General features: G+C 42.4%; 1 protein-coding gene across 5 annotated transcripts in view; it reads right to left on the reverse strand.

Moving 5' to 3' along the window:
- LOC109938631 (transportin-3-like) overlaps positions 1–16,115 on the reverse strand; it is a 52,097-nt gene that overhangs the window by 17,402 nt on the left and 18,580 nt on the right. For 3 of the 5 annotated variants that reach the window (XM_048617427.1, XM_048617426.1, XM_048617428.1), the window contains exons 9-18: positions 15,358–15,465; positions 14,973–15,064; positions 13,200–13,336; positions 11,056–11,247; positions 8,810–8,901; positions 7,980–8,056; positions 7,160–7,220; positions 6,095–6,235; positions 5,249–5,365; positions 3,958–4,052 (exon numbers count right to left, since the gene is read on the reverse strand). In XM_048617427.1, coding sequence (XP_048473384.1) covers positions 3,958–4,052; positions 5,249–5,365; positions 6,095–6,235; positions 7,160–7,220; positions 7,980–8,056; positions 8,810–8,901; positions 11,056–11,247; positions 13,200–13,336; positions 14,973–15,064; positions 15,358–15,465 — 1,112 coding nt within the window. Of the gene's footprint in view, positions 1–454; positions 1,922–3,957; positions 4,053–5,248; positions 5,366–6,094; positions 6,236–7,159; positions 7,221–7,979; positions 8,057–8,809; positions 8,902–11,055; positions 11,248–13,199; positions 13,337–14,972; positions 15,065–15,357; positions 15,466–16,115 lie in introns of all 5 variants that reach the window. The other 2 variants (XR_007265671.1, XM_048617429.1) reach the window with 2 other exon arrangements.

The raw sequence follows: 16,115 nt of genomic DNA on the forward strand, positions 1-16,115 counted from the left end.
CGCTTGGGAACCCTGCAGCCCAATGGTATCAATGTGGATTTCACAAGTTTCAAAATCTCCCCTCCCCCTACCGCATCCCAAAACCAGTCCAGCTCGTCCCTGCCTCCCTAACCTGTTCTTCCTCCCACCTATCCCCTCCTCCCACCTCAATCTCCTACCGACCAACCTCATCCCGCCCCCTTGACCTGTCCGTCCTCCCTGGACTGACCTATCCCCTTCCTAACTCCCTACCTACACTCACCTTTCCTGGCCCCATCCCCGCCTCTTCGACCTGTTTGTTTCCTCTCCACCTATCCTCTCCTCTATCCCTCTTCTATCCGCCTCCCACTCTCTCCCTATTTATTTCAAAACCCCCTTCCCCTCCCCCTTTTCTGATGAAGGGTCTAGGCCCGAAACGTCAGCCTCTCTGCTCCTATGATGCTGCTTGGCCTGCTGTGTTCATCCAGCCCTGCACCTTGTTGTCTCGGATTCTCCAGCATCTGCAGTTCCTACTATCTCTGATGTACAATAGTGTTTTGTCACTTAGAAGTGCTGATTTCTGGGCTCAACATTTTGAGGTACAAGAGGAGAAATTCGGAGTTGCTCACTGCTTTGAAGTAACAAAGCCAAAAGACAGAATATTAAATAACACAATTCAATGAGCAAAAATAATTTGAAAGTGCCAGATTGAATCAATTTTCTAATTCTAGATGCAAACATTAGGAACTTCCCAAAAACACTGCATTGTATTTAACTAGACAGTTAGCCAAGGGTTAAGAGCACTCAACATAATTGCAGGCATCCTTTCAGAAACTGCTCCATTAGCATCAGTTGACTAGTATCAAATAAATTTAGATTCTTCAGTGAACCATGATCCCACAGAGGCCAACACTTAAGAGAGTTTCCCAGCAGCTAACACTTCCTGGGAAAGCAAGAAGTTTGTTATTGTGATGGGGTAACTTGCTCAATTCTTATTTTTAGAAGATAAATACTTGGGAGGCAACAGATGTCAATATGAGAGTTTATTGTGATTACTTGTGCGTGGATGGAAAGTTGTTATTCTCATCCTCGCCCCCTGGCCCCTGGTCCATTCGGGTGAACCACTTTGAGGTGCAGGAGATCAGAAGCGCTGGAAGAAAACTACTTGTATAAATGACTGACATTATCAAATTCAAAGAATGACTTAAAATGCAAGATGTGAAGAAAATAAACTAAACAGCTCACAGAAGAGTTTTTGTACCTTGCCTGAAAAGAGACATGTTGCCAAAGCCTTTTCATCTTGCACTTGTCAGGGCAAACATAAGAATGCCAAATTTCATGATTTGTTTCTTTCTGGATGAGCGAGGATGAAAATCTTCAGCAACATGTTTCTTTACAGCAATGTTAAAGTATTGTTTACAATCGATACTTACTCCCGAAAATATCAAGGTGCATGGAAATAGTGCTAGAAAATGGTGTTGAAGCAAAAGATCAGCTATAATCTCAGTGAATGGCTAAATGGGCTCAAAAGGCTAAATACAAATATAAGAATTGGGAGCAGGAATGAGTTGCTCATACTCCCCAGTCCTGCTCTGATATTCAATAATATTGTGGCTTATCTGCAAAATCTGTCAGGTAGATCAAGGTATGCTCTCTTCAAAAGTACTCCGCAAATTTCTGAACTCCAACGCCCAGAAAATCAAGGACAGCAGGCGTATGGGAATATCCGCATCTTCAGATTCCTCCAAAATGCAGAAACCATTCCAACATGGAAAGGTACTTCGGCTCCTTCATCACTAAAATCCTCAAGTATTTTTAGGATAACTATCACAAGAGCTCCTTCCCATGTTGACTGTAGTGGTTGACAAGAAGAGTGTTCTTCTATACAAACTTCACAAAGAAAACTCAGATTACATTGTCAGCCTCAGTCTTGCCAGTGACGCTCATACCCAGTAATGTTCTTCTACAAAAACAAAAGTGACAAACCATTTAGTGGCTGATTTCTGCGGCTTCACTTTCTCACTCTATTCTCACTTTTTCCCTGGAACTAGAACCCAATGTGAACACTAGAAAAGTTACTGAACCTAGTCTCAATAACACCAACAACAAAAACAGAAGTTGCTGGAAAAGTTCAGCAGGTCTGGCAGCATCGGTGAAGAAAAAAATCAGAGTTAACGTTTCAGGTCTGGTGACCCTTCCTCAGATTGTTTTCTTCACAGATGCTGCCAGATCTGCTGAACTTTTCCAGCAACTTCTGTTTTTGTTTCTGATTTACAGCATCTGCAGTTCTTTTGGTTTTTACTCAGTAAAACCTTGCCTCTCTTCTTCAGACCTACAGGTTGCACTACTGAGCTTCTCTACAGTTTAACTGTACCTGGATTGAGAAACATAAAGAATAAACAAACTTAAGAATAATAAAGGTTCAATCATGGTGATATGGTTATACCATAGGTCTCCCAATAGCCAGCTGGAATTAGAGGAACAGTTACGTAAGCAGATCAAGGAAAGATGACACTGAAATTGGTGGAGTTGTGGATAGTGAGGAAAGATATCAAAAGGTGCACAAGATATAGATCAGCTGGAAAGGTGGACGGAGAAATGGCAGATTGAGTTTCCTCCAGACAAGTGTCAGGTCATGTTTTTGGGAGGTCAAATGCAAGAGGAAAGTGTACTGTAAGTGGACAGACGCATCGGAGCATTAATATATAGAGATCCATAGCTCGCTGAAGGTGGCAACACAAGTAGATAAGGTGGCAAAGGAAGCAGAGAGCATGCTTTCCTTCATAGGTCAGGATGTTGAATATACAAGTTGGCATGTCATGTTGCAATTGTAAAAGGCCACATTTGGAGAACTATTTCACAGTTCTGGTTGCGGCATTATAGGATGGATGCGGAGGCTTTGGAGAGGATGCAGAGGAGGTTTCCTATGATGGTGCCTTGATTGGAGTGAATTAGCTGTAAGGAGAGGCCGGACAATTTTGGAATGCTTTCACTAGAATGTTAGTGTCTGAAGGTGACCTGATAGAAGTGTATAAAATTATGAGAAGCTTGTATAGGGTGGATAGTTGGAGTCTTTTTCCCAGGTGGAAATATCAAATACTAGGGGGCACAGTTTAGGGGGAGAGGGGGAAAAGTTTAAAGGAGATGTGCAAAGAAAGTTGTTTTTTATTCTTACACAGAGGGTAACAGGTGCCTGGAATGTGTTGCTAGAGGTAGTAGATGCAGATACGATAGGAACATTTAAGATGCATTTAGACAGACATGAACAGGCAGAGAACAGAGGGAAACAGATGACGAGTAGGCAGATGGGATTAGTTTAGAATAGTATCATGGTCAGCATAGACATGGTGGGCCGAAGGGCTTGCTCCTGTGCTGCAATGTTCTACTACACTTTGCTGCACACATCTGACACAACAAGGGACCATTACAGGAATCTCTTCACACATTATTCTGTGATGCTACCAAATACTCATAAGCTTGTGGTGCAGTAGTAGCATCCCTACCAGTGCCAAACGCTCTGGGTTTGAGTTCCACCTCAGGACTTGACTGCCAAAGAAGGCGTGTTCACAACAGTCAAATAAGTTAATTATCAATCTGTAAATCCTTCCAAGATGCCTATGGCAGGCAGTAACAGCAGAAGAGTTTTCTGGTCAGCCAGGATCATACAGTAGTTGCAACAGACACCCCCGTGTTGAAAAGATTGCATGAACAAATTTTTGCCATAAGTACAAGAACATAAATCAGAGTAGGCCATTTGGGCCCTCCAAACATGAAGATCATGACTAATTTGCCCCCTGGATTCAATTCCATCTTTGGTGTTAGTGTCACCTTCATTCCAAGAGATTACATGCAAAGATACACATATAAACCTTCTCAAATTCATGAACATAATGTCATTTATTTTTTATTGCACATCAACCGTTATGAGATAACAATTAATTGAAAAGTAGATGAAAGCAGAATATTCCTTTATCTCTGCGAGTGAAAGCTGACTTTTACCTTGTTGCCAAGCGAAAAAGGTCATCCACAGTGTCAGGATGATTCTGAAAACCTCTAGGTTGTTCTAGCAGCTGGAATGTTGGCCCACAAAATGCCTGAAAGAAAGAATTGCAATAAAACATTTGATAATCATTTAAGTACGAATGTGTTAACAATTCACAGCACTATCCATAGATAAATATACAGAGAATAGACAGACCAGTGAATCCCAGTTTCATTCCTAGTCAGTGTTGAAAGTGACTTAGTGGTTAGCACTGCGGCCTCACAACATCAGGGGCTCAGGTTTGATTCCACCTTCGGGTGACTCTGTCTGTGTGGAGTTTGCACATTCTCCCTGTATCTCCAAGGGCCTCCTCCCGGTGCTCTGGTTTCCTCCCACAGTCCATGGTGCATCAGCCATGCTAAGTTGCCCATAGTGTCCAAGGACGTACAGGCTAGGTGGGTGGGCCATGGGAAATGCAGGGTTACGAGGATAGGGTACTGGGTCTAAGCAGGAGGCGGTTGTCCAGGCGGGATGCTCTTCGAAGAATCAGTGTGGACCTGATGGGCCGAATGGCCTTCTTCCATACTGTAGAGATTCTATGAAAACGAGACTCAATCGTTAACTTCAATGATATTGAACTAGGGTGGGGTGTGAAAAATCAGCCAGGGATCTCGACTATTGTCCAGTAATTCCTGAAGGACATCAGATGAGATATTGTTCGGCTGTAATGCCCCCTGTAGGAATCCAGCTGGTTGACAGACAATGATTGGGGTTGCCAATGACAACTCCCAGCAGAAGGAAGCAGGAGTACGCTGGTGAACGGGTGTAAAGGTTTATATCCCAGGAATCAGTCACAGAGAGCTACCAATACAGAAAAATAGAAGTCAGTGGGTGGTGATTGGGAAATAGTTTTGTTCTACGGGAAGCATGGTAATAACTTTTGGATTTTGAACCTTTGGAATCTAGATAAAAAGATTTGAATAACAATGTAGCTGGTAGTTGATTTAATAATAATCTATAGGGCATCAGCATACTATGGCTATTTCCTGAATGTATTAGTAATACTACATGGTCATAGATGTTTTGTGAAGTGACCTTAGATCCTCTCTTCCTCAGTTTTATTTTTACACGTCCAAACTAACATACTCCTTTTAATTGAAATTCTATATCAGGATCACCCAGAATCCGATTACAAAATTGCTGACAACCAAGAGGTTAGGTCAAATTGAAGTAGGATCCTCAAGAACAGATTGAGACAGAAGACTTTACTTCGATAAAGTGTTTGCACACAAAAGTCAGCAAACTAACCTGCATCATCTCGAGCAGGCCTTGCGTGCAACTCTCCTCACTGCCATACTCATCCACCAGAATACTGCCAAGGTACAAGAAGCAGGAGTGTTGATGGGACTGGTACACACTCACCATCTTGGGTAGAGGAAAGGGAGGAGAGACAGCAAGAAATGCACAAGGTAATTACAGTTCATTCTACCAGAGTATCACAAAAATTCCTACCCCCACACCTTATCTTATACAAGCAGCCATCAGCCCCTCGAGCCTACCCCACCATTCAGCAGGATTTGTTTGTAACCTCAAATCCCCATTCCTTTTCAACCAAGGACACTCTGAGGAAGAGAGTTTCAAACTCATGACTGTCAGAGAAAAGAAATTCTTAATTCCATCTTAAAATGAGAGTTTTATTGTTAAACTGTAACCCAGAAGGGGAAACATCCAACCAGCAACCACTGTCAAATCTCCTCAGATACAGCTGAATCAACTGAAATCAGATAGAGCACCACAAACAAAACAATAATTTTCCAGTTTAGTTTCAGACCTTTGGTTTTAAACTACTTGCAATTCTACACACTTTCTCTTCCCAACCGTCATTTCCTCAATTCCCCTATATTTGCAAATAAGCCAATCCAAACTCCTTTCCTTTACAGATACCTGCAATTTACAGCATTTATTCTTGTAGCGACTGCCTACGGCTTCAACCTGGAATTATATTGTTAAGTGCCCAAAATTGTCTGGGATTTGGAGCATGTTTCAGAGAAAGTTTGTGTTCGATTGTGGTTCATCAATTATCACACATACCCAGTTATTTATCGCACTCAGTGTAGAGCCAAAACATAGACTGATATGGGTGCAAACACACACCTGAGACACCAGGGGCTGAATCAACATAGCGGATCCTTTACCCACACATCTGATTGCAAAACGCAGACACCGACAGCAACGCTCTGCCATCCTATTATCTGCTTGGTGCCTATACAGCGTTTCAGAAATCACTGGCCAGATCTGCAATCAAAAAGATTTGATGAATTTCAGTTTAAGTAGAAAAGCTTTCATTGGGAGCCACTTTCACCAATTCTCAGCCTGCAATCAAAAAAATCAACTCATCTTAAATGAACTTTGAATTACAAGTGTTATGCAAGGTGAGAGACTTTACAGCCAAAGAAATTTTGCCTTGCTCCCGTTATACCAAACTACTCCCAGACGTGATACAGCATGTGGAAGAGTGGAACTATGACTGAATGAAGTGTGCAAAATCAGGTGCAGCTCCATTATATGCCTTCAGATGTGTGACATCAGGATCCCTTAGACGTCTCTTGAATCTGCCCCAACCTCAGAAGAATCCTCTCCAGAGCATTCCTTGCATTTCCACCCTTATTTGGCCATCTCCATATTCGGCGCTGAGCAAAGGGGCCAATCTATATGTTGACCCCACAACATCTGGGATTCAGCAGAAAGGTGACTTTTATTCTGTCAGTGCGATCGAATTAAAAGCAAAATCTCAGAAATTAAAATATAATGTGTGGCCATCTCTTTATTCCAGCCTCCTTCAAGCTATTAAACCTAGCTTTATTGGAGTAATTACTCCGTTTGCAGGGAAGTTTTGTCCTCAGAACTAATTAATTCGTTAGGAACGAACAGAATTTGATCAGAAGATGTGCTGTCGAGCCATCTCCCATTACAACCAGTGACTTAAAGTGAAGATGGGTACAAACAAAGTGAACCTTGAGGAATGAGAAAATGCTGTAAAGATACAGTGTGATGGATGAGCACACTAGGTGGACCCTGTGTTCTGATGATGATTCCCACCCAGAACATGACCCTGCTTCAGATGCTGACTGACCTTGTGTGCATTTCACTTTCTATTTCAACCTTGGCTGCGGAATATCCTCCTTTACAAATAACAAACATTTGTTTTGGTGACCTTACCTCCTGGATGACTTTCTGGCAGGGGTGGGGCCTCCCTTCTCCCACTGTTGCATTTGTATGCCTGTCAGTGCAAGAGAAGATGAGGAGTGAGATGGTGGTGGGAGGTGGATGCAGAATATGTTATTTCAGAAATAAAGTCCAACACACCAGAAATAGACAACATTACAGTTAAAAGGAAGAACCTCACATCTACATCACATCTTGCATGACCACAGGATGTCCCAAAGCCTTCTGCAGTTAAAGAAGCATTCTGAAGTGTTACAATCAATTCTGTGCACAGCAGCTGTGCACAAAGAGCAACTTGATAATGATCAGATCGTTTTCTTTTGGCGATGTCAATTGAGAGAGAAAATGCTCATCAGACCGGGGATAGGGTCATGGAAATTTTTATGTCCACCTGTGGATAGACAGAGCTTCAGGTTTCCATCTCAGGTGAATGACAATGTGGCACAGCCTCAAAACTACTCTGGAAAGTCAGCCTCGATTTTATGCCAGAGTCTTCCGACTCAGAGGCAAGGCTGTTACCTACTGAGTAGCAACAGAGTTGAAGTTGTTAGGTTGTTGGAAGACATGATTCTTTTTAATTCCTTCTGAAGGGATGCGTCCTTTAGAGAGGGAAGTCTGCTAGTCTTACCTAGTCTGGCCTACACGCGACTCCAGATCCACACCAACGTGGCTGACTCTTAACTGCCCCCTGAAATGGCCTAAAAATCCACCCAGTTCAAGGGCAATTAGTGAAGGGCAACAAGGCTGGCCTTGCCAGCTGTGCCCACATCCTAAAGAATAAAAAAGGTACATAGGCAAAAAGCAGTGGTTATACCTGAATATTGCCGCCAGTCTATCCAACCATATAGCTGGGTCTGCTGAGATGCCGTTGGTCTGCTCAGATGTCAGCAGCTTTCAAGAGACAAAGGTGATAGGGTTAACACTCACTGCTGTAACAACACAACTCACCCCACAAGTACAACACCATAATTTGATCCCAAATCTTCAGAAAAGAGATGGTTAAAGATAAGGTACCGTCCCCATAGTCTTACCAGACCATAGGTTTGTTCTCGCATTGGACAGAGATGACTGGTGGTGCTTTAAGCTGAGGGTCACCATGCCTCAGGTGAGGGGAGAAATTGAGAAGGAGAGTCCTTCATGGCAATCTCAGCCAGTGTGGGAGTTCATCCATGCTGTTAGCATCACTTTGGATCACAAACCAACTGTCTAGCCAACTGAGCTAACCTAAAGGGAGAGTTATGAAGTCACCAACAGAACTCCCTCACTATACCACCACCTAGGGTCAGAATTGTGGCAAATCCCAACAATGTTACAGGGACACTAATTCAAATTCCAACAAGACTTTTGGTGAGATTTAATTCAATCAACAACATCTGGAATTGAAAGCTAGTATCAGACCACGAAAATATCAATTGTCTTAAAATTCCATCTGATTCATCAGTGTTTTTTAGGGAAGGAAATCTGCCATCCTTACCAGGTCTGGCCCATGCGCGACTCTAGACTCTTAGCAGCAAGACTGACTCTTAAGTGACTTCTGAAATAGCCAGGCAAGCCATTCAGTTAGTGGGCAATTATAAATGGGAAACAAATACACCCACATTCCATAAAAGAACGTTTTGGAAAAGAAATCACAACTTTCCTTACTTTCTTTAGAGCAGTGACCTGCATGGAACAAAGGCGGTGGAAGGTCTCTTCGATTTTGTCTGATGGCATCCGAGCCAATACCAAGGAGATGCCTGGTGAGAATAAGAGTGTTCATCACTTAACAACAGGGAAGCTGATATCACCTTCTCCAAGAATAGCATTTCACCCAAGACAAAACAAATCACGATAAATTTCTTCTCAAGTCAACCTTGGTTTGATACTTTCACCAACTAAGGGCTTGATTCATTCTTTGCATTGCTTCAAGAGTCATCCTCAGCCCCTTCTGGGGCTCCAGCCCATTGGCCATTCCTCACGTAGGAAGGCCACACAAACATTGCGCAGCACAGGCCCTCCAACAGAGCTCTGTAGATCAGGAATTATTAGTGAATCATTAATGCTGCCTTATAGGTTAATCGGGAGCAGGAATCTGACCTGATATTTCCCTCATCTCGCTTCCTTGTCCACGGATCCTGAGGCTAATTGGGGCAGTGGTAGGCCAAGTAAGGATTAATCACAACAGTCCAAAAGTCAAACTTCCAATCGTGGGGCTTAGTAATAATATACAGACATCAAGACATACAGGTAATTAATTATTTTAACCTTAGCTATAACTTTGAATTAACAAAAAATTAAGAGTTAGAACAAGACAACTCTATTAGTTAGTGATCAGAGAGGTTGGAAAATGGAGCTGGGAAGGAAAAATGACAGGGCAGGAGGGAAAAATAAAGTGTTACTGCAGCTTTAAGTCCAGGCTTAATTAATCTTTCATTTTTATCAGATGTGTCACTAGGTTAGGGATATTGTTGATTTAGAAACATGTTGAACTCAAGCAAATTCATTTCCAACTTATTTAACAAAATGCTGAAGAGTTTTACTTAAGGGGGCAGGGAATTCAAAAAGACTGAAAGATTCACTATCTGGGATCAAGACTTTTCAAAGAAAAAGGCTTTTCCTCCACTTATGAAGATAACACTTGCAAGAGAGGAGAATTTTGGGTTTTTGTCTTGCTAACGTGCTAATCTTGGGTTCAGGGCCTCAGACACTGAGTTACAGCAGATGGCAGTACATGGAGGGCAGAAGCAGTAACTAGGATTTTAACTAATCAAGCAGGTGAAATTTTCACATCCAACTCTACAGGCAGAAACACACAGCAGTTGCAACTAGAGTTTGTCTTTCTACAGCTGATCAACCCGGAGAATGCACTTTAAGTTGTACTGTTATGGTGAAGTCAGGTGAAGTCAGGCGAAGTTGGTTACAGTTCTGTCACAGGTGATGGTGCAAGCAACCCGAGATATTCAACTGTGTGCGTCATCATGCTGTGCTACCTTACGTGCAGTTTTGTTCTATAATGTATAACATCAGCAGAGTCTGGGGTCAACAATGCTAAAGAAACTGAAATAGAACAGAAAATATTTAGCAAATAGACTGAGGGAATGATGCAGAAAATGCTGCAGATACTCAGCAAGGTAGAAAGCAGCTGCAAAGGCGGAAAACTTTAATATTTTAGGATGATGAGCAGGATTGAGTTCTGATGAAAAGCCAAAGTGAAATATTTCCCCCTCCACAAATGCTGTCTTCTAGGTTAAGCATTTGCACCACATTCTAATTTGATTTCAGATCGTAGAACAAGGGAGCCCACTTGATTGGCACCCCATCCATTAACTTCAAAAAATATCATTCCTTCCAGCACTGAATCACAGTGGCAGCAGGGCATATCACTGACAAGACGCACTGCTGCAACTCACCAAAGCTTCTTTGACATTCAAACAGGCAATCTCAACTACCTAGAACAAAAAGGTTGGTAGAGGCATGGCAACTGCATAATCAGCAGGAGCCCCTCCAAGCCACACACCATCCTGACTTGAATTAATATTGCTGCTCCTTCATATCGTTCAGCCAGAATCCTGGAACTCCCTTTCTAACACGACTGTGGGTGCCCCTATACTGCAAGGACTGCAGTTCAAGGTGGCAGCTCCAAACCACTTTCTCAAGAGCAGGTAGGGATAAGTAACAAGTATTTCCAAGCCTGCGATACCCAAAGCCCATAAACTCACTTATAAAACAAAATTCCAGCAGTAGCAGTATTTTCCTTTGCTTGATGATGGTCTTAAAATAAACAGCTCTTTCGTAGACAAATGCAACCAGCTCACATCATTCAGAGCTATGCTCACACAAGTTAGGGTATGTCACGACTAAGGCATGGCTATTTCACGCTGCTCACCGTGGTAAGAGATTTATTACTGTACCTCGCAGAATACCGATGGAGGAGTCGTAAGAAATAGGGAGGGCATCCAGGGATGAGGCGACCTGCAGCAGACCATCAATGTGCCGTGTCATCGCGTCGCTGCACATGGCACAGATGTTCTGGATCGAGTTGGCAGCTGCATTTGCTAATTCCTTCTGTTTCAAGCGTTGGGTTAGGAAATTTAGCACCAGCTCTGGGAAGGAAACAATAAAATGTCATCCCAGAGACACTTTACTCCTGGATCGGCATCTACAATCTTTAACAACAGTGATTGAGGGGTTTTAAGTTTAAAAAGATGAAATACACCGTACAGCATAACAATGAGACAGAATCAGCAAGTCCTACATTCAGCCTGTGCTACATGCTGTTGTAAGTGAACAGAATCAGAGAAGTCAGGTTTTGCAAAGGGTCTCAGATGTCCCTATACCATGGGAAGCAAAAGGGGCCGGAGAAAGAGATAATGTGCAACGTATATGGCACGTTATCCTTTCTCTTGGGATGTCCTCAAGTGCATCACATACAATTGATTGCTGGAAATTATGACTTGCTATGTAAGCAAATTTAGCAGCAGTTAAGTGGAGAAGCAGCAAGAGGATTGACACGTTTAATCTGTTATTTTTAAGATTGATACAAAGCATTTTGAGAAAACGCCACAGCCAAGAATTCACTCAGAAGGTTTACCAGACTAATGAGGGCTAGGAAAGCTGTCTTACAAGGAAAGGTTGGACGCTCTGGGCATGTATCTGCCAGGATAGCACAGGAAAGGCTGTTTCCCCTTGTGGGAGAATCCTGAACAAGGGTCATTGTTTAAAACTACGTCATCACCTATTTAAGACAATTTTTTCTTTCAATGGTGGAAATTTTTTTTTTTTTTTAAATTAAAAAAGGCCAGGATAGATAGATTCTGGGTAAGCAAGGGGTGACAGATTATTGAGGACAGGTGAGAACGTGGAGCCGAGGTTACAATCAAATCAGTCATACTGAATGGTGGAGCAGAGTCAAGGGACCAAGTGGCTGACTCCTGCTCCTAACTCATCTATTCACACGTTGTACTCCTAATTGCAATTCATGCTGGAAATCAGGTGTAAATATTTCATGATGGGGGGACTGTCTGACTGTTGACAATCTAACTAAGGTCTTTGATTGACTGCTTTAAGCATTCAAGGCTAATTTGCCTTTAGAAACTTCTGTCAAAATTAATAAAACCAGCACAATAACATACCATCTTAAAATGGATATTGGTGAAGTACAAAATTTTGACCAAGATACCATTTGATTCACTGTGAAATTTTAATCGTTTCACCCAAAGACATTAATCTTAACAGGGACACAGTTCAATGAGCATCAGTCACTCTCAATTGCCTCGATTATTCTTCAAGGATGAAATAGCCAGTAAGCTATTTTGCCATGCTGGGTGTTGGGAGGGGGGTTTGGAGGAAATAAACACACATTTCAAATGCATCTCTAATTTCCTGGGCAGTGAAAGGTTGGAAGGTTTGAGCTTTGGGAGAGGCTGAATAGGCTGAAGCTATTTTCCCTGGAGCGTCGGAGACTGAGGGGTTCCTTATAGAAGTTTATAAAATCATGAGGGGCATGGATAGGGTGATTAGTCAAGGTCTTTTTCCCAGGGTTCAGGCGTCCAAAACTGCATGGCATAGGTTCAAGATGCAAGGGGCAAGATTTAAAAGGGACCTAGGGGGCAGAGGTAATGTGTATGGAATGAATTGCCAGAGATGGTGGAGGAGGCTGGTACAATTACAACATTTAAAAAGGTATCTGGATGGGTACACGAATAAGAAGGATTTAAAGAGACATGGGCCAAATGTTGGCAAACTGGGCTAGATTAATGTAGAATATCTGGTTGGCATGGACAAGTTGGACCAAAGGGGTTATTTCTGTGCTGTACAACTCTATGCTGCTATATACACAGCACTTAATCAAGGTGCAGCAAGCAAATACAACCCTCTCAATTCTTGGCATGATAACTGGCTCCTCAATTTTGCGATACCATGGAGGCAGACAGAAGGATGTATGTCATCACGGCATATCTTTGCCGGTGAATAACTCCAGCCTACACTGACTTAGGAGCAATGCATCTCATACATCAAGGGCAATCTAGGAGGGTAAAAAAAACTCCATACTCACCTAGACATCGCACACTGTTGATGTATTCGCCCATCTCACCCAACAGCTGGACTCCAGAATGTTGTACCGCTAGATGAGTATTGTCAGGGAGGCTGATTACTGCCTGAACAACATTTCCCAGCCTTTGTTCCTTTTCCCTAAGTGTAAAGAAAAAGATCAGTTTTCCTAAATTCAAAAAGTTTTCTTTTCCCCCAAGTTATTTGGGCTCATTAGGTACCAGAATTAATGCCACCACCCGAGGCATCTGCAGATCAGCAGAGTACATGTAGAGACAGTTTATCCCATCATCAACACCTTGCATTCACACAGTTTTTGAGAGATGCTGGAATAACTCTAAGCAGGTTTTTATTAATGCTCTGTAGCCTTTCAATAGCTTTCTCCTTTTCAAAGTTTACTTAACACACTTTAATATTCCACCCATGTAGCCACTACTAATACAGAACGTTGGGAGGGAGTGTCAGTAAGATATGTGATCACAGGTAGTCCTGCATCCTAGACTAGTGCTGTCCTCTCCCAACAATTTTCCTACCAGTATGGTCAATGGTTCAAAGTGAGACATTGAATTAACTATGCTCCTTCCAAAGTTAGATGGAAAGGGAATCAACCCAAAAACATACAACATTGGGATTTAAATGGGGAGAACAGAGGAAGGTCAAGTTATTACCATCATTAATGGATACTTAACATCAAGCAGTAGCAGCATTGCCTGCCCTCCCTCCCTGACCCCACCCAACAAATGTACATCCATCACACTATTCCTCTACATTTCACAACACTCCTTAGACAGGAGACTAGCTATAAACAGCTCATCTGACTGGTCCATTAAGCCACAGATTGTTAAAAGAAGAAGATTAGAGATGTCTCCTGTTTGGCAATGATTCTGTCAGGACAACAGTCCACATTTGCTCCATCTAAAACATGACTGCTCTTGCAGAGTGAGTACAATCAGTATGTGAATTGCAGCATACTGCAGCTTACTGGCAAGGAAAGCATTCAACTGTAGTATCCTCTGTCCTAAGGCACCTTGCACAGAATACAAATTGATTGTATGCCTGACATCTGACTCCCGAAGCAACTGCTTGTCTGAACTTGGTCACAGCAGGATTTTCCCAGCAGGAAAGTGAAGACTCTAAGGACATCCTCAAAGCTTCCCTGAAGAGCTGAAGCATCCCCACTGATTCGCAGGAGAAGCTGGCTTGTGATCAGCCAAAATGGAGAGGGCTTGTTTGAGAAGCATCAAGCACATTGCAACATGTCATTGGGAACATGCAAAGACCAAATCAAGGTGTCCGAAGCAGCACAAGAACCTCTAAACAACCCTTCAGATATCAACTGCCTGGGCTCATCAGTCACCTCATAATCCATCAAACCAAAGTACAATCCAGGGATATATTCAAGAAAGGTAGAAAAAATTTAAAATGGAGAATGAGTGGGAAAGATGGAGTTGGCTTATCTCATTACTCCAGTTTCCTGTTGCTATCCAGTGAACCTTGCAACTAAACTCAGGTGCAACACCCTCCCTAGTTGCCACTATCTGGGCTTGCATGTTAGCTGATTACTGGTAGCTGTGGAACTTTATCCCACAAAAATAAAGATGGTCAAATTCTGTAACACCCACCATTCCAAATAACATGAATGACTTGATGAAATGAGGATGCTGTTGTGCCTTCAGAATTAAACCATTTGCTCCTCCCCACAAAGCCAGTCCAATCTCACACTGCACTACCACAAGCACAGCATTATGCCACGCGGTCCCACAGATCTCTCACTCACGGGTTTAAGTTTTTCACCAATGCAGTCATGATGAAAAGCACAGCTTCAGTCTCTTCCCAGGCTGGGCTGCCATCTTTCAGTGTTGAATACAGCTGGAAAAGAACAATACAATTGAGGACCCAAAATTCCCACACGTATTCACAAAACAGCTTTAAACTAAACACCGCATGAACAAGAAGTTAGTGGAACAAAAAGGTACATTCTGGACTGCTGTCACAGAGTGGTTAAGGTGCAGAGGTGAACACGCAAACAGTAAGTTCAGGCATTTAACAGTAGGATGTTGGAAAGGGTGCCTGAATGAATGTGTTGAATGGGTCTTACTTTATTCATTTGCTTTCTTTCTAGCTGTATGGACCAATGTTTGGGAAAATTGTTCCTTACTCACTTGTGAGAAGAACTCCGAAGCTCCAATGAGGAATATAATATCTTTCAGAAGATCGGAGACCCGGAGTCTGAATTCGTAAAAATCATCCGTCTCGTCCAGAACTCCCTCCTGTTAAGGAAACAGTTCAGTCAGCACGGAGCTAATACACATACTGATACTGACTTCAAAATCTCTGCACTGGGAAGCCATCTCAACTCAGCAACTTTAACGATGGCAGACTGCATTGGGAGGTGTGAGAAAAGCTTACCTTTCACACTTCAATAGTCTTGTTCAGCAAAATATCAAATTAATCAAATTAAATACAAAATATTTTTACAAAACCAGGTGAATTTCCTCAAAGTGTTAACATTGAGGAATAATACAATTTACATTTCTGTGAATTCAGCATCAGTATAGAGCACATCCAGATAAGTACAGTATCCACAAGCACAAAGGAAAGCTTCCTCAACTCAAGCCTCAACAATGCGCCTAAGCAATGAATGAATAAAGCTCCCATTATTGCAGCATTGCAGACATTATTCCATTTCCACATCAGCCACCATGTGGCATCTTAGCACGTTTGCTAATTCAGTACTACAACTTAGTTTTTGTTTGCAGTGAGACCACATTCACTTCATACAAGGGCTTCGAAGCTGCCCCTGTACAGTACGTTTTCATTCCATTAATACAGGACTGGATTTTAACCCACATTTGATAAGGTAAAGATTAGTGTTCACTTCATGATGTTCATTTACTCAACAGGATCTCAGTGTTGATCT

The sequence above is a fragment of the Rhincodon typus genome, chromosome 37 (assembly GCF_021869965.1).
Source record: "Rhincodon typus isolate 14 chromosome 37, sRhiTyp1.1, whole genome shotgun sequence".
NCBI lineage: Eukaryota > Metazoa > Chordata > Chondrichthyes > Orectolobiformes > Rhincodontidae > Rhincodon > Rhincodon typus.